This window comes from Aotus nancymaae, unplaced genomic scaffold (genome assembly GCF_030222135.1).
Source record: "Aotus nancymaae isolate 86718 unplaced genomic scaffold, 86718_ANA_hifiasm-v0.15.2.pri h1tg000019l, whole genome shotgun sequence".
Lineage (NCBI taxonomy): Eukaryota > Metazoa > Chordata > Mammalia > Primates > Aotidae > Aotus > Aotus nancymaae.
Genome location: NW_026988431.1, coordinates 36917561 through 36941081, shown reverse-complemented (window position 1 = coordinate 36941081; position 23521 = coordinate 36917561). Strand labels below are relative to the sequence as shown.

The window sequence follows — 23521 nt, the reverse complement described above, 5'->3', positions numbered from 1 at the left end:
TGCCTCCTCCCAAGCCTAAACCAGGAAGAAGTCGAAACCCTGAATAGACCAATAACAAGGTCTGAAGTCGAGGCAGCAATTAAGAGCCTACCACCCCCAAAAAGCCCAGGTCCAGATGGGTTCACAGCTGAATTCTACTAGACATACAAAGAGGAACTGGTACCATTCCTTCTGAAACTATTCCAAATAATCCAAAAAGAGGGAATCCTTCCCAAATCATTTTATGAGACCAACATCATCCTGATACCAAAACCCGGCAGAGACTCAACAAGAAAAGAAAATTACAGGCCAATATCCATGATGAACATAGATGCAAAAATCTTCAATAAAATACTGGCAAGCCAATTGCAACAGCACATCAAAAAGCTTATCCACCATGATCAAGTAGGATTCATCCCAGGGATGCAAGGCTGGTTCAATATACGCAAGTCTATAAATGTAATTCACCACATAAACAGAACCAAAGACAAAAACCACATGATTATCTCAATTGATGCAGAGAAGGCCTTCGACAAAATTCAACAGCCCTTTATGCTAAAAACTCTCAATAAACTAGATATCGACGGAACGTACCTCAAAATAATAAAAGCTATTTATGACAAACCAACAGCCAATATCATACTGAATGGGCAAAAACTGGAAGCATTCCCTTTGAAATCGGCCACTAGACAAGGATGCCCTCTCTCACCACTCCTGTTCAATATAGTACTGGAAGTTCTAGCCAGAGCAATCAGACAAGAAAAAGAAATAAAGGGTATTCAATTAGGAAAGGAGGAAGTCAAATTGTCTCTATTTGCAGACGACATGATTGTATATCTAGAAGACCCTATCATCTCAGCCCAAAATCTCCTGAAACTGATAAGCAACTTCAGCAAAGTCTCAGGATACAAAATCAATGTGCAAAAATCACAAGCATTCCTATACACCAATAATAGACTTAAAGAGAGCCAAATCAAGAACGAACTGCCATTCACAATTGCTACAAAGAGAATAAAATACCTAGGAATACAACTAACAAGGAACGTAAAGGACCTCTTCAAGGAGAACTACAAACCACTACTCAACGAAATAAGAGAGGACACAAACAGATGGAGAAACATTCCACGTTCATGGTTAGGAAGAATTAATATCGTGAAAATGGCCATACTGCCCAAAGTAATTTACAGATTCAACGCTATCCCCATCAAGCTACCAATGACCTTCTTCACAGAACTGGAAAAAACCACCTTAAACTTCATATGGAACCAAAAGAGAGCCCGCATAGCCAAGTCAATTCTAAGCAAAAAGAACAAAGCAGGAGGCATCACACTACCAGACTTCAAACTCTACTACAAGGCTACGGTAATCAAAACAGCATGGTACTGGTACCAAAACAGAGATATAGACCAATGGAACAGAACAGAGGCGTCGGAGGCGACACAACATATCTACAACCACCCGATCTTTGACAAACCTGATAAAAACAAGCAATGGGGAAAGGATTCCCTGTTCAATAAGTGGTGTTGGGAAAACTGGCTAACCATATGCAGAAAGCAGAAACTCGACCCCTTCCTGACACCTTACACTAAAATTGACTCCAGATGGATTAAAGACTTAAACATAAGGCCTAACACCATAAAAACACTAGAAGGAAACCTAGGCAAAACCATTCAGGACATAGGCGTAGGCAAGGACTTCATGACCAAAACACCAAAAGCATTGGCAACAAAAGCCAAAATAGACAAATGGGACCTAATCAAACTCCACAGCTTCTGCACGGCAAAAGAAACAGTCAATAGAGTGAATCGGCAACCAACAGAATGGGAAAAAATTTTTGCAGCCTACCCATCTGACAAAGGGCTGATATCCAGAATTTACAATGAGCTAAAAAAGATTTACAAGAAAAAAACAAACAAGCCCATTCAAAAATGGGCCAAGGATATGAACAGATACTTTCCAAAAGAAGACATACAAGAGGCCAACAAACATATGAAAAAATGCTCTTCATCACTGGTCATTAGAGAAATGCAAATCAAAACTACATTGAGATACCATCTCACGCCAGTTAGAATGGCGATCATTAAAAAATCTGGAGAAAATAGATGCTGGAGAGGATGTGGAGAAATAGGAACACTTTTACACTGTTGGTGGGAGTGTAAATTAGTTCAACCACTGTGGAAAACAGTGTGGCGATTCCTCAAGGACCTAGAAATAGAAATTCCATTTGACCCAGCAATCCCATTACTGGGTATATATCCAAAGGATTATAAATCGTTCTACTATAAGGACACATGCACACGAATGTTCATTGCAGCACAGTTTACAATAGCAAAGACCTGGAACCAACCCAAATGCCCATCGATGATAGACTGGACAGGAAAAATGTAGCACATATACACCATGGAATATTATGCAGCCATTAAAAACGAGGAGTTCGCGTCCTTCGTAGGGACATGGATGAACCTGGAAACCATCATTCTCAGCAAACTGACACAAGAACACAAAACCAAACACCACATGTTCTCACTCATAGGAGGGTGTTGAACAAGGAGAACACATGTACACAGGGAGGGGAGCACTATACACGGGGGTCTGTTGCGGAGGAGTGGGGGACACGGGGGGGGGGGTAGTTGGGGAGGGATAGCATGGGGAGAAATGCCAGATATGGGTGAGGGGGAGGGAGGCAGCAAATCACACTGCCATGAATGCACCTATGCAACAACTTTGCATGTTTTTCACATGTACCCCATAACCTAAAATGCAATTAAAAAAAAAAAAGAAGGGAAAAGGATAACTGAGGGAGCCTAGTTTTAATGTTAAAATTGTTTTATTTATCAGAATAGATATTCTATTGTTTTACATGTTCAAAGTAAGAAATGTCTAAGTATCAAAATAAAAGTTACCCCAAAAAAGTCTAAAAATAGTTTATCTCTAATTGTTAAAATAAATTGTTAGTAATGATTAAGAATAATAAACAAAAAAGATGAATGAAAATTTGTATTTAAACTTCAGTTTCTACCACAAAGTTGTTGTTGTTCAGCCAACATGGTTAAATTGAATTGGATAATACAGTTTCTTAAAACTAGAATTTTTTACTTAAGATATTATTTCCTACAGAATATTTATAGATCATTTTATGGTTTATGAAAGCTTTCATGTATATGATTTTCTTTTATCCTCAACATTGTAAGGTAGATGTTCTTCTTTTTCCTCAAAAAAGAAAACTGAGACTCAGTGGGATTAAATGATATGCCAAAGATTCTACAGCTGAAAAAGTGGTAGAACCCAGATTTGGACCTGTGTCTCCTGATTTTAAGTCTAATATTGTTTTTTCATCACACCAGCCATAAACTAAAATGAGATTGTATTTCTTAGATCCTCTTTTAAATAATTGACTATTTGATATGAAACCATGTTCTTTCCTGGATATTTCTGCTGTTCTTTTTACTTTTCTCAGTAACCATAAAAAAATAAGCAAGATAATCTTGAGCCTAATTAGAATGACAGAATTTTACACCTGGATGGAAGATTGAATTTTGTAAAGTAACTAATCCAGTTGTTCATTTTATTTATTTATTTATTTATTTATTTTTGAGATGGAACCTTGCTCTGTTACCCAGCCTGGAGTGCAGTGGCGCAGTCTCACCTCAGTGCAACCTCCACCCCCTGGGTTCAAGCAGTTCTGTTGCCTCTACCTCCAAGTAGCTGGGACTACGGCCCGTGCCACCACGCCTGGCTAATTTTTGTATTATTAGTAGAGACGGGGTTTCATCATATTTGCCAAGCTGGTCTTGAACTCTGGACTTCAAATTCTCAGATTACAGGTGTGAGCCACCACACCCGGCCCCAACTTGTTCATTTTAGAATTTAAAAAACAAATAGAGACTGAAAGATTTTGCCTATGTAAAGTTTTCTCTTGGACCTGAAATCGTGAATGAACTTTGCTTCTTTCACTTTAAGATCATAGAAAATGTAGCTTCATCAGTGCTTGGAAAATCTGTCTTTGTTAATTGGCCTCACCTTGAGGAAGCTAGAGTTGTGGCTGTATCAGATGGAGAAACTAAGTAAGTAAGATGTGATTTATAATTTTTCTAACATATATTTGCTTTGTTACTTGGATGGCTTTTATTGATTCATTTTTTAACTGCCAAAATTATGTTGAGAACATTTACACTCTATACCAAAAATGAAAGTCATCTAATGGCACCACTTGAAGTTCAAACATTATTGACAGTTTATTTTGCCTCTCTTGAGATATTTTAGTTGCATATGTTATTTTCTTCCCTTTTAACTGCTTGGAAGTTCTATGTCCTAATTCTTCTCTAAAAGTGGTTATCATTATGTTAATTAGCAAATACATTTCTCTTTCTGACAAGAATTGACAGCATATGTAACCTTCCCTTTACCCTGCCCCACCTGGGTTTCATTCTTTTCTAAGAAAAAAATCTTAACATTTTATTGAAATTCACAATCATTTATATCAGTAAATATTTAGATTATTTTTTGTCATTTTTACCATTATTTTATATAAACTTTGTCTTCTTGACTTCTTTTATTTTATTTTTCATATGGCTAGAATTTTCTGAAATAAATTTTTTTCAGAGAAGATGGGTAGATACTTTGTTTTTTGATTTTGAGTTATTACACTTTTTTTTTTTTTTGATTCACATACAGATTTAGAATTTTGGGAGGCCCAGTTTCTTTTTCTTTTCTCTTAGAGCTCTGCATACATCTCTCCATTATGGTATTTTATGTAATGTTGTTGATGAGAAGTCAATGCCAGTATTGTTTTTTCCTTTGTTGGTATCTGCTTTTATGTATAAAATCTTGAGGATTGTTTTTTAATCATCAGAATTTAATTTCCCTACCTTTTTGATGAAATCTGATTTATTGTTTTATGCTTTTGGTGTCATGTCTGAGAGCTCTTTTTTTTTAAAAGATGGGGTTTCACCATGATGGCCAGGCTGGTCTTGAACTCCTGACCTCAGGTGATCCACCCACCTTGGCCTCCCAAAGTGCTGGGATTACAGGTGTGAGCCGCCGCGCGTGGCCTGAGAGCTCTTAATCTAGCCCCAGGTTCTAAAGATTTTTCTTCGATATTTTCTTTGAAAAGTTTTATAGGTTTACCTCATTTTACATGAAATCAGTAATCCATTTTGAATTAATTTTTGTATAAGGTATAAGGTTTAGATCTAGTTTCATATATTTGTCTGAATATTCAATTGCTCCAACGTCATTTGTTTAAAAGACTGTGCTTCTTCCATTGGATTATTTTGCACCGTTGTCGAAAGTTAGTTGGCCACGTTTGTGTGCGTCGATTTCTGATCTCTCCATTCTCTTCCATTGATCTATACGTCTGTTTTTATGCCAATAACACATTGGCTTGATTACTGTGTTATAAGTCTTAACATCAGGTAGTGTGATTCCTTCAACTTTACGTCTTTTTTTTTTTGTTTTTTGTTTTTTGTTTTTCAGAATTGTTTTAGCTATTTTAGATCCTTTACCTTTTCATATAAATTTTAGAATTTTCCTATATCTCCAAAAAATCTTGGAGGGATTTTGATAGGAATTGTAAACCTATAGCTCAATCCAGGGAGATTTAACTATGTTGAATATTCTTATCCGTGAACACAATATATCTCTTCATTTATTTAGATCTTTGAGTTCTTTCATCAGTGTTTTTTCTTCATCATACTGATCAGGTACATGTTTTGTTAGACTTATAGGTAAGTATGTAATTTTTCTTGGAGTAAATATGAATGTTATAAATTTGTTTCCCCAGCTAGTACATAAAAATACAATTGATTTTTTATATTGATTTTATATCTTAGAATATATTTTCTTTATTTGTAGAGTTGAGGACAGCCAGTTATTTTGTAGAATTCTGGATTTACCCTGTTGTTTCCTCTTAGTGTCATTTAACTTCTTCCTCTATCCCACATATTTCCTGTAAGCTGGAAGTTAGGGCTAGTAGCTTGATTCGATTCAGGTTAAACTTCTTTGGCTAAAATACTCTGTAGGGGCCAGGTGTGGTGGCTCACACCTGTAATCTCAGCACTTTGCAAGGCCAAGGTGGGAGGATCTCTTAAAGCCAGGAGTTCAAGACCAGCCTGGGCATCATAGTGAGACTCTGTCTCTGCAAAAAATAAAAACATTAGCCAGGCATAGTGGTGTGCACCTGTAGTCCTAGCTACTCAAGAGGCTGAGGCAAGAGGATTGCTTGAGCCCAGAAGTTTGAGGCTGCAATGAGCTATGATCACTCCACTGTACTCCAGCTTGTGTGACAGAATGAGACCCCTTCTCTTTAAAAAATAAATAAATAAATAAATACTTTCTATTCGCTTTTAAATTGTATTGACTGACTGACTGGGAGAGACCAGGTCTTGCTCTGTCACCCAGGCTAGAGTGCATTGACAGTCATAGTTCACTGCAGCCTCAAACTCCTGGGCTCAAGTGATCCTCCCATCTCAGCCTCCCAAGTAGTAGAGACTACGGATATGTGTTACCATGCCTGGCATATTTTTTTTTTCTTTGTAGTGACAGGGTCTCAATATGTTGCAGGGTGGTCTTGAATTTCTAACCTTAAGCAGTCCTACTACCTTGGCCTCCCAAAGTGCTGTACTTAGAGGCATGAGCCACCACACTCAACCTTAAATTTTTTTAATACATAATAATTGTACATATTTATAGAATACATGTGGTATTTTGATCCATGCATATAACATGTAATTTTCAAATTAATTAGGTATCCATTACCTCAAACACTTATTTCTTTGTGTTGGGAACATTTTGAGTCTGTTCTAGTTATTTTCATACACTAATTTGTTAACTATAGTCAACCTACTGTTGCTATAGAACACCAGTACTTATTACTTCTATCTAACTTTGTATTAACCAACTTTTCTTTGTCTTCCTCCTCTGTACTTCCCATGCTTTTAAAATTTGAAGGAAATTTTTAACAAGCCCTTGTTCTATAATTTATATTATAGTTTATAAAAGGAACTGTAATTATTATAGTTCTGTAATTTACATTACAGTTGTAGGATTTTTTGCTATTATGCCATGTGAAAAAATATTTCATTTGGAAGAGTCACACTACTAGAACTCTATATTAAACCAGAACATTTTGGTTATATAATTTTCATTTTAACTTTTAAGGTTTTACTTGGAAGAACCTCCAGGAACACAGAAGCTTTACTCAGGAAGAACTGCCCCACCATCTAAAGTGATCCATCTTGGAGATAAAGAACAATCTAACTGGGCAAAAGAAATACAAGGAATTTCAGAACAGTGAGTGTCATTAAAAGTATTTAAGATCATAGAACTAAAATCCATTTTTTTTTTTTTTTTTTTTTTTTTTTTGAGACGGAGTTTCGCTCTCGTTACCCAGGCTGGAGTGCAATGGCACGATCTCGGCTCACCGCAACCTCCGCTTCCTGGGTTCAGGCAATTCTCCTGCCTCAGCCTCCTGAGTAGCTGGGATTACAGGCACGCGCCACCGTGCCCAGCTAATTTTTTGTATTTTTAGTAGAGACGGGGTTTCACAATGTTGACCAGGATAGTCTCGATCTCTTGATCTCGTGATCCACCCGCCTCGGCCTCCCAAAGTGCTGGGATTACAGGCTTGAGCCACCGCGCCCGGCCTCTAAAATCCATTTTAATGTACTCATTCTCTAACTTATTTTCCCCTTAACATAGCAGTTACTCTGAATACTAATTACACCTTTATCCTGAGTTCGAAAGAAAGTAATGAGTTCTAATTTAAAATAGTATCTGGTTAACAGTAGTTATGGCCTCACCCAGTTTGTCACTGAAATACTTAATGAACTATAGAACATGACACAATCATGTAATACTAGGAATAGCACTTAATATATTGCCTGATTTTGAGAGCTATTTTCACTAACTGTGTAAGGCCATTGAGTTTTTTGGCCACATGTTAAGTCATGAAAATTGAAAGAAAAACCCTCTTTTGTTTCTCATCTCCCATTCCCCATTTCCTTTATTCTCTTCCACCCAAGCTCCGTATTCCCCAGGGCTTAGAATGCAGCCAAACTGAGATGCTAAACCACCTTGGAATGCTGGTTTTCAGGATCACCCTCTGGTTTGTGTCCCATGATCCCATCCCAACAGCATCTTTCTTTTGCTATCTATACACTGGAATTCCCAAAACAAAAGCAGAATTCAAGAGGTTGGCAGTGGTGCATGCAATGTTTTGTTAAATGTATATTCATCAGCCTTTCTATCCGTGGATAAGCTTTTGGAGAATTCAAGGATATTCCTTCTCTCTAATTTTGGGGCTAATACCAGGCCATAATATCCTTATTCAAAGATGAATAAACAGGGAAAACATTCAAAGACCATGAGAAACCATCCAACACCAAAGGAGATAAACATAGCTCTCCAGAGGTAGAACATATTTTTATCTCCCAACAGTATAAATTAGATACCCCATCATAGTTTATATCATTCTAAATTGTCTTTTGTAGCACATAAATAAAGCCATAATAATAAACTTACTTGTATGATTAATAACTCTTTCTTTAGATACTATGCTCCATAAGGATAGAGAGCATACCTGTTTTTGTCACCTCTTTATTCTAATTTATTCATTAGTGCATAGGCACTCAGTAATTGTTTGAATGAATAGATTTTATTTTAATTTAAAATAAGACTCCTTTAATTGGAAAAAAAACTATTCACAGTACTTCACATAAAGAGTTCTAGAAAAAGAAAATGGAAAGGAGATAAGAAAATATTCCTTAATGAAGAATGATTACATATTTAGATCAAAGGTCAGCAAACTTCTTCTGTAAAGGCCAGATAATAAATATTTTAGGCTTTGTAGACTTTACAGTGCCTGTCACAACTACTCAACTTTACCATGTAACACAAAAGCAGCCATAGACAGGAAGTGAATGGACAACTATGTTCCAGTAAACTTTTATCTAAAAGAACAGGAGGCTGTCTGAATTACTTTAGATTGGAAAGACTATCAAACATACTCCTGGCCACCTCTATTATTATATTTGCTGTCTTCATATATTTACCTATTCTGATGTTTCATGTAAATGGAATCATGATATATGGCCTTTTGTGTCAGGCTTCCTTCATTTAGCATGCTTTTGAAGTTCATACACATTGTAGCATATGTCAGTGCTTATTCCTTTTTATGACTGAATGATATTCCATTGTATGGATATACCACCTTTTGTTTATCCATTCATTCATTTGTGAACATTTGAATTGTTTCTACTTTTTGACTCTTTGAATAGTGCCGCTATGAACATTTGTGTATCAATGTTTGTTTGAGTACCTGTTTCCAATTTGGGGGAGTTGGAATACTTAGAAGTAGAATTGTTGGGTCATGTGTTAGTTATATGTTTAGCTTTTTAAGGAACTGCCAAACTGTTTTCCACAGCAGCTGCACCATTTTACAGTCCCACCAGCAATGTACAAATGTTCCAGTTTCTCCACATCATCACCAAAACTTATTTTTTTTCACTGTTTTTTAATTATCGCCATCCTAGTGGATGTGAGAACAGGAGTTTCTTATTAGCTCTATGAGTTCTTATTTAATCGCATAGACAGTTGGAGAAGTATCCACAGAGTAAAATAAATAATATAAAAAGTCTCAAGTTAAGTACCTAAAACTGCTAGCATATTTAGGCTGGGTGCGGTGGCTCATGCCTGTAATCCCAGCATTTTGGGAGGCCAAGGCAGGTGGATTACAAGGTCAAGAGATTGAGACCATCCTGGCCAACATGGTAAAACCCCATCTCTACTAAAAATACAAAAATTAGCCTGACATGATGGCATGCGCCTGTAGTCCCAGCTACTTGGGAGGCCAAGGCAGTAGAATTGCTTAAACCCGTTAGGCGAAGGTTGCAGTGAGCCAAGTTTGTGCTATTGCACTCCAGCCTGAGCAACAGAGCGAGACTCCATCTAAAAAAAAAATTAAAAAATAAAGTTTATTTGCACCTTTGATTATGAGTTGATAGTTCAGATGATGATTATCATCCTAGAATATCTGCATACTCATTCATATATATATTTCATTTTTCTTTCTTTTAGTTACCTGAGAAGAAAAGGAATAATAATAAATGAGACATCTGCAGTTGTATATGGTCAGTTACTCACAGGTCGTAAATATCAAATAAATCAAAATGGTGAAGTTCGTCTAGAGAAACAGTGGTCAAAACAAGTTGTTCCTTTTGTTTATCAAACTATTGTCAAGGTGAGTCTATATCAAGTTTCAATTCTATCTTAATGTACACTATTATACATTGTATAACCAAAAGATGATATATTAATATAAATTAATTCAGCAATGTATAATAGAGATTATTTAATATAATTTACAAAATACCTTATTCTTTATAAGAAGTATTACATGCTGACTCACTCATTATTTGTAGTTAGGAAACTTGTCTTTTATGCTTTTTTAAGGGCTTTCTCTCTAAAAGAAAAAACCCCAGCATTAACTTATACCCTTGAATTTTATGTTTTTATTCTTCAAAAATATTTGTCTTAAATAATCTAATAAATATAAAAGGCATTTGCTTTTGTGTTTATTATGTTAGATATGATAAAAGGACAAAAAATTTTGAAGTATGTAGTGATCCTATAATTTGTGGTGTTATAGTACAGTATAGTGACTAAGTGACTCAGAGCACTGGCTACCTGAGTTGGCTTCTTAGCTGCATGACCTTGGACAAGATTCATCCCCATTCTGTGCCCCATTTTCTCATCTGTAAAGTGAGGCTAATAATGGTCTCTGCCACAGAGGTTTGTCTTGAGGATGAAATAAACTCAATAGATATATGAAGGACATAGAAGAGTGCCTGCCATATAACCAGTCAAATTTTAGCTGTTAGCATTATGTATAAAAATCTTCACATTGACATTTATAAACAGCATAGTCATAATCCCATAGGAAAAAAACTTGATATTCCATCTATAAAAATTTTGACTAAGATGATTTACTTTTATGTTTTATTTTATGTAGGACATCCGAGCTTTTGACTCCCGTTTCTCCAATATCAAAACATTGGATGATTTGTTTCCTCTGAGAAGTATCGTCTTTATGCTGGGAACTCCCTATTATGGCTGCACTGGAGAAGTTAGTTTCCATCATTGTTACTGATACATTTTTCTCTAGTTTCAAGCAGTTATTTACCTTCTCTTCATTTAGGTTTAAATTAAAATATAATGATGAAGGAAAAAAAATGAATTTATCCATGTAACTTACAAACACAGTATTTGACTTATATATCTAAAGACTGTATATCTAAGACTAAAGACTATCTAGCTTTAGTCTTGAGCAGATTAGGATCAAGAGATAGTATGTTCAAATGCTGATCTCTTTTTTTTAAGCAATTTTGTTTATTGTAGTGGTATGGATGAAGCAAATTTGAAACTCTTTTAGACATGTAATAGGCTTGAGTGAATTTGTAAATGTGTTCATATTTGAGGAACTTCAGTTCCTAAATGGCAAAGGGTATATGCAAATGTGGCATGGGAGAAAGCAAAAAAGAACCCATAAGGACAGATTCGGACGTATTAGTGTGAACTCATGGTTTCTAAAATATGTGTATATGTTTGTATATCTGTGTATATAGGCACATGTATATGTGTATATACATGTATGCATATGTTCTATATGTACATGTATTTTCTAGCTCTATTTGCTCAAAGGGATAAGAAGCAAAGACACCTTAGCACAATGAGCACATGTAACACCCAGATCTTCTAATTTCATACCTCATTAAAAGGAAAAGCACTTTTCAGAGAAATTGCTGATTCTGGATCTGGGCCAGGGAGGATACAATATGAACCTGGAACATCTTGTTATGCCAGAAAGTAAGGAAGTGCTCAAAAGAATGCTAGGAGTTTGTCGTGTAAACACAGGAACCAGGTTAAAGGTATTACCACTGGCCAAATCTCGGATACTTTGAGTAACAAAATAATTAAATTCAGTAAAGAATTATTAACCATTAAGGGGGAGACAGGAATTCATGATTTTATAGTGATAGTAAAAGGATAAATAGGGAAAGGAAGGGCTCTTGTTGATAGTAACATGTCAGAAGTAAATTTGGAGGGAGTGCTGCAGTTGAAACACCATTTTGCAACCATTATGATAAGGATTGAATCATGTAAGAATCATCACTGGGAAGTAAATCTAGGGGGAATTTTTTTTTTTAATCAGGAGCAGGATATTTGCACGGTCTTAGAAAGTATTTCCTACAGACTATTAGTTTGCTGCAAGGGAAACAAAAACTGTAATTATGCAGGGAAGAAATTAATCAACATCTTGATGGTATAATCAAAGTTAGCATTGCATTAAAAGAGACGAACATTGTGTACCTCCAGATGTAATACCCTGTGAAGGACACATCATCTATGCAGTATTCTGGCCAGGAGTTCGAGACTAGCCTGGCCAACACAGCAAAACCTCATCTCTACTAAATTTATAAAATTAGCTGGGTATGATAACATGTGCATGTATTCCCAGCAACTTGAGAGGCTGAAAATGAGAATTGCTTGAACCTGGGAGGCAGAGGTTGTGGTGAGCTGAGATCACATCACTGCACTCCAGCCTGCATGACGCAGTGAGACTCTGTCTAAAAAAAAAATATACAAAAAAAGCAATAACTTAACATAAAATTGAAAGGTTAGTGTTATGAAAAACAAAGAAAGGCTGTGGATACATTTTAGATTAAAGGATGCTAAAGAGATAAACAAATATAATATCTGATCCTACTCTGGATCCTGTAATAAAGGAAGAAAAGAGTTCTATAAAGGACATTATTAGGTCAGCTGACAAAATGGAAATATGGATGATAGCTTAGATAAAAGTATTATGTTAATGTAAATTTATATACTTAACTATACTGTGATTATATAGTAAAATATCTATCTTAGGAAATATAAACAAATATTTAGAGGTCAGGGACATGATGTATGTAATATATACTAAAAGGGTTCAGAAAGATAACTATGTATATATAAATACACACACAGTACACAGATGTTAAAGCCATTTGTTTTACAATGCTAACAACAGGTGAATCTGGATAATTTTTTTTTCTTTTTATTTTTTGAGACAGAGTCTGGCTGTATTACCCAGGCTGGAATACAGTGGCAGATCTATGCTCACTGCAATCTCCGCTTCCTGGATTCAAGTGATTCTCCTGCCTCAGCCTCCCAAGTAGCTGGGATTATAGTCATGAACCACTACTCCTGGCTAATTTTTGTATTTTTAGTAGAGACCGGGTTTTGCCATGTTGGCCAGGCTGTGAACTCCTGACCTCAACTGATCCACCTGCTTCGGCCTCCCAAAGTGCTGGGATTACAGGCGTGAGCCACCACACCCAGCCTGGATAAATGTTTTCATTTGTAATGTTCATAAATGTGTTCTTTGTAGTGTTTTTAGTTTTGCAACTTTTTGGTACTTTGAAATTATTTGCAAATAAAAAGTTAATTTAAAAAAGAATGATTGGGCCAAGCAAGTGGCACACACCTGTAATCCAAGCCACATTGGGAGGCCAAGGTGGGTGAGATTGCTTGAGGCCAGGAGTTTGAGACCAGCCTGAGTAACATGGCAAAATCCTTTCTCTGCAAAAAATGAATCGGGCTTGGTGGTTCACACTTGTAGTTCCAGCTACTTGGGAAACCGAGGTGGGAAGATCATTTGAGCCCAGGAAGCCTGGGCTGCAAGCCAGCAAGCCATGATAGCACCACTACACTCCAGCCTAGATGACAGAGCAAGACCCTGTTGTTAAAAAAAAAAAAAGATTGGCCAGGTGCAATGGCTTACACCTACTATTATCCTACCACTTTGGGAGACCAAGGCAGGAAGATTGCTTGAGCCCAGGAGTTCAAGGTTGCAGTGAGCCTTGATCCCACCACTTTAGCCTGAATGACAGAGTGAGAGCCTGTCTACGGCCATACCACCCTGAATGCACCTGATCTCTTCAGACAGAATGAGATCCTGTCTCAAAAAGAAAAGATTAATAACAACCATTAAAGCAATGATACAGTGATGAAAATTTACAGTATTATACCCACTTAGAAATTTCAAGAGAATTTTCATTGTCCAACTTGTCATAATGTATTTTAAAAATAATAGTGTTTAAATAAGTTAAAAAATAAAATATTCTGAAAGAGACTAAAATATACAGTGATTTTTTTTTTTCCCTAAGGTTCAGGATTCAGGTGATGTGATTACAGAAGGTAGGATTCGTGTCATTTTCAGCATTCCATGTGAACCCAATCTTGATGCTTTAATACAGAACCAGCATGTGAGTAAAGTAGTTTGTATTGTTTCGGTTAGAATTGATAAACTTTTAAAATATTAGGATATTTTTGCCACTTCCTTTGCATTTATTTCAAATATTATATTTAATACTCATTAGATTCTGTCTCCCAGTTGCATCTAGTATTATTTAAAAATAAGTGTGGAATCTGTGCTCAAAAATTTATGTAGATCTTTGTGGGGGAAAATCACTGAAATCCCATTATTAATTTCTAGTGATTGTTAGGCATTATTGTGTTCAAGCTTATGAGAGGCACATTGATTAACATACCCTCTGGGAATAGATTTATGTGTTTTAAACTTTTAATAATAATTCAGAGCCTGCATTTTTAGTTGTAAGTGACAAATGGCCTTTCTGCAAAGGTTGTATGTATCTACACAGCTAAGAATGAACAATCTCAACCCTAAAGAATATTGGGAAATTGCATTTAAGTTCACAGCATCTTTTTCAGAACTTTCTCACCAAAAATTTCCAGTGGCTTTCTTTTCTCCTGTTAAAGTAGACGGAAGGTTCTGTTACTGTCATTTGTTCTTATTAATTGGTTGGATAATTAACTTAGCTAAAATTAATTCACAATCAGCCAGCTATTGCTATTTAGGCTTTTTCCCCCCACTAATGGTAAAATCTAAAGCTTTCTTCCTGTGAAATGAATTTAAGGCATTTAGGTATCACCACACCCATTAGGAAACTTTATGTATGAAAGGCAGTCATTCCTAAAATCTTACCATCTGGTGCCTGTGGAAGAACAAATTTAGACAGCATAGTCAGGAAACCAGGAGAGTGGCCCATTAGATAAAGTAGCTGGAGTTTTGTTCTGGGAATCAGTGAAGCTTAAAGGACTTGTGTTCCTTCATCCCCAGCTCTTTCTAGATCTAGAAGAGCCTAGATGGCTCTATATACTGTATAATAGTATGCAGTGTTGATGGGCATGCCTTCTCCAGTTTAGTTTCTTTCTTTTTACATTCACTCAAGCTGCCTTATTTTTCTACCACAGTATTCTCAGCTACTTATTTTATATTTTCTAGGATGTTTGTGATGGTTTTAATTAGTTTTAAATTACAGCAAAACCCATTATTTCTCAAAAGGAGTACTACTGGCAATTTGGGCAGGACAATTATGTATTAAATACAACTGTTTTGTATATGGCAGAATAGTTGGCATCTTTGGCTCAAGGGCGTTAAGTGCTAGAAGCCCATGCCAATTATTGTAATTAAATGTGCCTCTACACATTTCCAAATGCTTGTTAGAAAAGTGTTGCTGCTTATGATTGAGACCTCCTATCTTATTCTTCCATCTATTCTGGAAAGCATACCTGATTTGTATTATATTATTGCTAAATCTGATGACTTTCTTAAGTATGTTTTATTGTTATGTACATGATGTTAGGAGTATATGGTAGTTTATCCTAGTTAGTATTGGATTCATGAATCATTTGCTTCCTGGTTAAATATTATATGAGCTGTTACTTTTTCTTTTAATGTGACAATATGTTTTCTTCCCTTAAATATATAAATTAAGGTTACATTTCATTGACTGTATTAATTATAGGTCTATACATACTTGTATATTTTCATATGATAGTAAATATTAGGGGAAGACAATATTACTTATATCCATATGTGAAGGACACTTGTAATTTTTCTCAGTAGCAACTATTTTGATGACAAACCTATTTTTTAATTCAGTCTAATAATTATTGAGGCCTCATTTTGTCCCAAATACTTTGCTAGGCCCTGCTTGGAATATGAAAATTAGTAGAAACAAAAACAAAAAACTTGCCTGTGGAGTTTGCCATTTAGTACTTACAGTAGAGTTTATTTCTTGAGACAGTTTCACAAACTGTATATTTCCTCCCTCCCTTTTATCCATCCTTGGGAATTCTGTCCTTTAAGGAGAAAGAGAGAGGAGCAGAAAAATTCTGCCTACAGATCCTTTCAAAAAAAAGGGGAAATGGATCTAAGTGAGAATCCTTATATTGCCACAATCCAATGGTTAGTGATGTCTTGATTATCTCCAGATTTTAAAGGTAAAGAAATAACATTTAATGTAAACTTGTGTTTCCATAATTGACCTTTTTGTTTTTATATTTAAAGAAATATTCTATAAAGTACAACCCAGGATATGTGTTGGCCAGTCGCCTTGGAGTGAGTGGATACCTTGTTTCAAGGTTTACAGGAAGTATTTTTATTGGAAGAGGATCTAGGAGAAAGTAAGTTTATGTTAGAGAAATTTACTTAAAGTGGCAGAAAAATTAAATGATAAAGATTAAATGCTTAATATTTCAGTATTTTCTTATTAAATGCTCTGAATTGTCTTAAAATTATGCATAAATTTCTCTGATGGTAATCTTTCATCTGAATGACACATGTTTTAGGTGGTTGGAAAAGACAGTTCTTATTTTTTAGCAGCTAACAAATTGAACCTTGAAAAAAGGTATCAGAGGGTGTGTGTGAACCTCAATAGTATATTTCCTTGCATCTTGTTATTTCATTTTCCTTTATAATTACATAATTTATTTACATGCTTTGTTAACTTGGGTTTTGAAGCTTTTCTTCTAGTTTTTCAATTACTGCTACTTTGGAAATAACCATAATAACTAAAATATAGAGGAATAATCAAAACTGAGCTTTTCTAAGAATTGAAAGCAAAACCTTTTATTCCTTGAACAACATTTTAAAACTGGTATGTGTGTGTGTGTGTGTGCGCGTGCATGTGTGTGTGTGTGTGTGTGTATGCGTGCATATATGGTTTAAATTCAGCCCTCATGGAGACCATAAAGCAAATGTGGGTTTAAATCTCAAATTCAACAAGAAAAATGAGGAGGTACCTGGATATACTAAGAAAGTTGGAAGTGAATGGATGTATTCATCTGCAGCAGAACAACTTCTGGCAGAGTACTTAGAGAGGTAAGTACCTAATAAGATCCTAGTAGGCATCCAAAATCTTAGGAAAATACTGTTTATTTTGCTTTGCTGATACTAGTTTTAGAGGACAAATTTTCCATTAGTAAAATCTGGCATATGTTATATATAAACTTAATTTTGCATTATGGAATGTCATAGCCACTAGCTAAAATAGAGTAAAAAAATACCATATTATTAAAAAGAAAAAATACAATGAGAATTGACTTCCTTAGTTAAAATTTTCTTAACTTACTATCATAAATTGTTCACTACTTCGCATACCTGTGTCATCACTGAGAGGACTGGTATGGATAAACAAAGCTCTTAGCATAGTGGATTTTTCTGATTCTTAGAACTATGTAGCTGCACAGGTTACTATCCTAGAATTATTGAATTCTATTGCTGAAATTATCTAGGAAATTGCACTTGATGTTCTTGCTGGGTGTCTCACATCATTTTTCATCTTTATGTCCCTGCCTCTGTGTCCTAATTTCCCCTTTTTATAAGGACACCAGTAATATTGGATTAGAGCCCATGCTAATGGCCACATTTTATTTGACTGTGTCTACTAAAAACCCAATTTCCAAATAAAGTCACATTCTATAACTTCTGAGTGGGGCAGGACACAATTCATTCCCGTATTACCATCTGGAAATTTAGATTGTTTCTCTGTCCACTTCCTTATTTCTTTAAAAGGTCATATTTAAACTACTTTTTCTTAATTTTTCAACTTGACATATTTATGGATTTTCTACTATGAGTGGCTTTCCTACTCTGAGCTTCAGCTTTCTTTGACTACCACCATTCTGGATTCCCTCACACACATGTTTCCCCTCTCACTAAAGTTTTATCAATATTTTTAATTGTCTTTATTAAAGATTTACTTCATTATAATGAAGTAAATGTTCACAGCTCGACCTTATGGAGTATTAAGATTACGTTTCCTTTTTTGTACACATTTTTGTTTTCTCTGCTGTTTTTTCATTTGCTGCTTGTCTATGTTCACATAACAAAAAATCAGCCCTAATCTCTGCCATAGCTGTAAAACTCAGTGTGGTCAGACAGATCAGGTCATTGCTCAGTTCCATTTTCCTCAAGTCTTCTTTTAAACCTTCTGTCTTCCTGCTTCAGTTTGAACTGATTGCTCTCTAGGGCTGTTGTGCAGCTCTCATTCTGGAGTTTCCCGGTACTGTCATCCTAGAAATTCGGTTCTCTTCACCAGCCAGCCATACAGGATTCCTTCATTTTCTGACTCTCATACCTCACTCTTTCTGATTTATATCTCCATTTTGATGGAGTACTTACTTCAGTAGCTTCCTGAGGAAACTTGTATGTCTGGAGATGTCTTTATTCTCCTGCAGTTGATTGATAGTTTGCCTGGGTATAGAATCCTGGATTGAAGATTATTTTCCTTCAGTATTTTGTTTTTGTTTTTGTTTTTGAGACAGAGTCTTGACCTGTTGCCCAGGCTGGAGTGCTGCGTGATCTCAGCTCACTGCAACATCTGCCTCCCCAGTTCAAGTGATTCTCCTACCTCAGCCTCCCAAGTATCTGGGATTACGGGCACCCGCTACCACATCTGGCTAAAATTTATAATTTTTTTTTTTTAGTTGAGATGGGGTTTCACCATGTTGGTCTCAAACCCCTGACCTCAAATGATCTGCCTGCCTCGGCCTCCCAAAGTGCTGGGATTACAGGCATGAGCCACTGCACCCAGACTTCCCTCAGAATTTTGAAAGCACTGTTCCATTCTCTTTTCATTTCCATATTGCTATTGATAAATCCTTCACCATTCTGATTCTGAGTTTCTGTATGTGATCTATTTTTATTTTCTGAAATCTTTTTAGCACCTTTCCTTTACTGGTGATCTTTAATAATGTGAGGATGTGTGCCTTGGTATGGGTCTTTTTTTCCCCTTCTTCTATTCATCCCTTTCAGGCTTGAAACTGATGCTCTTCCATTGTGCAAATCTGTCTTGTATTATTTCTTTGATAATTTTCTCCTCACAATTTTTTTCTGCTTTCTATTTCTGGGTATCCTTTTAGTTGAATCTTAGACCTTCTGGATTAATCCTCTTCATTTTCTCTCTCCTCATCCATTTCCTATATTGTTATACTTCTGTTCTACTCTGGGAAATCTTTTCAGCTTTATTGTTTACCATTTAAAATTTCTATTTGATTTAATCATTTTTACTAAAAGTATATCCTTATTCTCTGGCTATATATAGCATCTTGTTCTTACAGTCAATGGAATATCTTCATTTATTTCTCTGAAGAGGATTCTAGGATTTTTCCTTCTATTTTTTCTGTTTTCTGTTTTCTCCAATAGCTTTTATTCTTCCTCTTTGATTTGGTCTCTCTTTCATGTTAAAGTTTTTTTATTGTTGTTCTTGTCTGGTGATTATTTGATATCCAATCATATTTAAGAATGAGGCACTAAAAAGCTGATTGGAAATTCAGTGTACTTAGGTAGGGCTTATCAGGTGGGACGTCACTGTTTCTACAGAGGACCTCCTAGTATCACTACCTGCATGTTTATCTTTTCTTTCGCCAAGAGGTGGCCTCCAGCCTTTTCCTTGGCAGTAGATATGAATGTAGTGGATAAAACTGATTGCCAGTATTCTGGAAGTTAACCGGGGAAAGGGGTTTCGTTACAAAGTGGATACTGTGCTACATCTCCCAGATGATGTTTCAAGACTGAAAGACCTATCCTCCTGCGGCAGGAATGCTGCTTTCTGACAGTCCTCAGCTGTGAGCCCTCTTCAGTAATTGCCTGGATGAGGAAAACTGCCTCACCTAAAGTTGCTTTCCCTTCCTACAACAGCCACAGATCAATGCCTGATCTATAAGGAGGTATAGAAGCCTAAACATTCTGATTGCCCCATTTCAAGGCTAGTCTGAAGGGCCATCCCCGTTTGAGATCTTTGTGGGGTTGGCCAAGGAATTCATTGAGAATTAATCACAGCCCAGCCTCTCCTTGTGCCCAATTCTGCTTTCCCTTCCCTTCCACAGGTGTTGATCACATAAGCACTTTCTACTAAACTTCGTGCATGCTTATTTCCATTGCAGAGTCCATTCCTAGAGACCATATGCCTCCTAATCTGCTTCCTAGTGACACGTTGTACAGTATTTATGCTTTCATTAATTCCCTGTTTTCAGTATAACACTTGTCCTCTCCTCCTTGTGCCGTCCTCACCCCCAGCTCCCTGTGATTGGCATACACAAGGCTAGAGTATCTCCTATTTGACCTCTTCAAAATATAGTTACAGGTTGTATGCTGGGGTGATAGGCAGGCAACCACATGACACTCTAACTGCTTGGTATACAAACTTTAAATCTTACTAACCCTCATGCCACACTTTCAAATATACCTGGAACCTATAATTCCTGAGCTTTTTCAGAGTGTTCTGTGTTTTAAATCAAATTGCTTCTTATTGCCTCCTCCCACTGGTAGTGTAGGGTTTAGCTTATTCCTGTCTGTCAAATCAGATAACATTTATCCACTTTCCAATTTCTAAAATTTTAATGGGTTATATATGCCACCAGATACTGTGCTTCATTTTTCAACTGTCTCTCTAGTTCTATGCTCTTTTTTATACTATATTGTCATTTGAATGGATTGGAGAGGGACAAAAGATAAGCACATATGTCCAGTTTGCTGTATGTATCCAAAAGTCCTGCACACTTCAGAAAGAAATGGAGTGTGAAGGAATATCAGAAGAAGCTTCTAATCGATTTTAATTTGCTGTATTGTGGAGTGCTCTAGTTTTGTTGTGAAAATTAGAAAATGAACCTGTAGATACCATTTTTGTCTATCAGCTGTCATTATAATGAAAGAGGGTAAACTCAGTAATTGAAGTTTATTATGAGTTTATGACTTGAATCTTAGCCAGTGGGAGATTTGAGGGCCTAGGAGTACTCTGACTTACCAGTCTTTCAGTTATAATAGTCCTCAATATGCTTTATATGTCTCTTTAGGATCTGAAATTATTACATAAGAAGTTTATCTGAAGTTAACCATATGTATTTTAAGGCAATGTTTTTGTTTGTTTGGCCAGAGCTCCAGAACTATTTAGTTATATAGCCAAAAATAGCCAAGAGGATGTGTTCTATGAAGATGACATTTGGCCTGGAGAAAATGAGAATGGGTAAGCAAGATTTTTATGACATTTATTACCTAATAGTTCAGTTGAATATTTCCAAAGGCAGATAAAGCTGGTTTGTCAAGAATTTCATATTATAACTTGTTTTTTTTTTTTGAGACAGGTTCTTACTCTGTTGCCCAGGCTGGAGTGCAGTGGCTTAAACACAGCTCACTTCAGCCTTGGTTCCCTGGACTCGAACAATCCTCCTACTTCAGCTTTCTGAGTAGCTGGGCCTATAGGCATATGCCTCTACATTTGGCGATTTTTTTTTGTTTTGTTTTGTTTTTTAAAGTAGTGACAGGATCTCATGTTGCCCAGGTTGGTCTCAAACTCCTAGGCTCAGGCCATGCTCCTGCCTATGTCCCCCAAAGTTCTGGGATTACAGGCGTGTCTTCTTACTTCTTTTTTTTTTTTTTTTTTTTTTTTACATTGTTTCATTTTTGCTTTAAGGGCTTAAAAAATTTTCTTTCATTTATATCAACAAATACTTTTAAACTAATCTTTTTGTGGGTTTTTTAATTACCGAGAGGTAACATGTCCATATTTGCATTAGATTTATAATTAGTCCCAATTAAGTTCAGTGACTAATTATTAGTTATATAAGTTTGATGTCTTTTATAATTTGTTTCCCTGATAAAGTTGTAATCAAATTAAAAAAAAATTTTTTTTGCTTTAGTGCTGAGAAAGTTCAAGAAATTATTACTTGGCTAAAAGGACATCCTGTCAGTACTTTATCTCGTTCTTCTTGTGATTTACAAATTCTGGATGCAGCTATTGTTGAGAAAATTGAGGAAGAAGTCGAAAAGTGCAAGGTACTAACTTTCAGTAACCAAGATTATTGATGAGATCTGGAATTAAATGGACTATACATTATTTAACAAATAATTCATTTGTGTTTCAACCAAATAAAACATATACTTAGAGATTCTACTTAGTATCAAATAATCCTGTAATTTAAAAAATGTTCTGGCCAGGCGTGGTGGCTCATGCCTGTAATCCAAGCACTTTGGAGACCAAGGTGGGCGGATCACCTGAGGTCGGGAGTTCAAGACCAGACTGACCAACATGGTGAAACCCCGTCTTTAAAAAAAAAAAAAGTTCTAACCATTTACAGTAACCATTAATAGCCAATAGTGCTATGCCAAATTATATTTATATTGTATAACACTAAGATGTTAATGGCTAATGTGGCCATTAACTACTACTAATGGCCAGTTCTTAATATAACATATTAAAAATTATATTAAGAAGTTATAATTTATATTAAGAATTAAGTTATATTAAGAACTGGCCATTAACCATTAACATATTAGTGTTATGCAATATTATAAACTTATAAAATTATATTTTCAATATACAGAACCCATAGCATTTAAATTTTATGCCCTTGTAGTGTTTCTGATATTGAGAATTAATATTTTGTGATCCTAGTCACAGTAGAAAATTTGAGAATAGGATTAATAATCCCCTATTTCTTCCTGTTCTAACTACATTCTTTTTTTTTTTTTTTTTGAAACAGAGTCTCTCTCTGTTGCCCAGGCTAGAGAGTGTAGTGGCTTGATCTCAGGTCACTGCAACCTTCGCCTTCTGGGTTCAAGCAGTTCTCCTGCCTCAGCCTCCCAAGTAGCTAAGATTACAGGCACCCACCACCACACCCGGCTAATTTTTGTATTTTTTAGTAGAGATGGAGTTTTGCCATGTTGGCCAGGCTGGTCTTGAACTCCTGACCTCAGGTGATCCATCCACCTTGGCCTCCCAAAGTGCTGGGATTACAGGGGCATGAGCCACCACGCCCAGCTTCTAACTACATTCTTTAAAGAGACAGTTCATCTTTTTGTAAAACAAAAAAATATAATTGACTTTTGATAATCAATTCTAAAATGTACTTTTTTTTTTTTTTTGAGATGGAGTCTCACTCTGTCACCTAGACTAGAGTGAAGTGGCACGATATCAGCTCACTGCAACCTCTACCTTCAGGTTCAAGCGATTCTCCTGCCTCAACCTCCTGAGTAGCAGGGATTACAGGCACCTGCCACCATGCCCAGCTAATTTTTGTAATTTTAATAGAGACTAGGTTTCACCATGTTGGCCAGGCTGGTCTCGAACTTGTGACCTCAGGTGATCTGCTCGCCTTGACCTACCAAAGTCCTGGGATTACAGGTGTGAGCCACCATGCC

General features: G+C 36.0%; 1 protein-coding gene across 9 annotated transcripts in view; it reads left to right on the top strand.

The window, feature by feature from the left end:
- The window catches only part of XRN1 (5'-3' exoribonuclease 1), a 137867-nt gene that overhangs the window by 43508 nt on the left and 70838 nt on the right, over positions 1–23521 (top strand). For all 9 annotated transcript variants that reach the window (XM_064378771.1, XM_064378767.1, XM_021669568.2 and 6 more), the window contains exons 19-27: positions 3940–4043; positions 7138–7269; positions 10054–10216; positions 10988–11101; positions 14184–14282; positions 16391–16506; positions 17057–17203; positions 21258–21347; positions 22021–22156. In XM_064378771.1, coding sequence (XP_064234841.1) covers positions 3940–4043; positions 7138–7269; positions 10054–10216; positions 10988–11101; positions 14184–14282; positions 16391–16506; positions 17057–17203; positions 21258–21347; positions 22021–22156 — 1101 coding nt within the window. The remainder of the gene's footprint in view (positions 1–3939; positions 4044–7137; positions 7270–10053; positions 10217–10987; positions 11102–14183; positions 14283–16390; positions 16507–17056; positions 17204–21257; positions 21348–22020; positions 22157–23521) is intronic.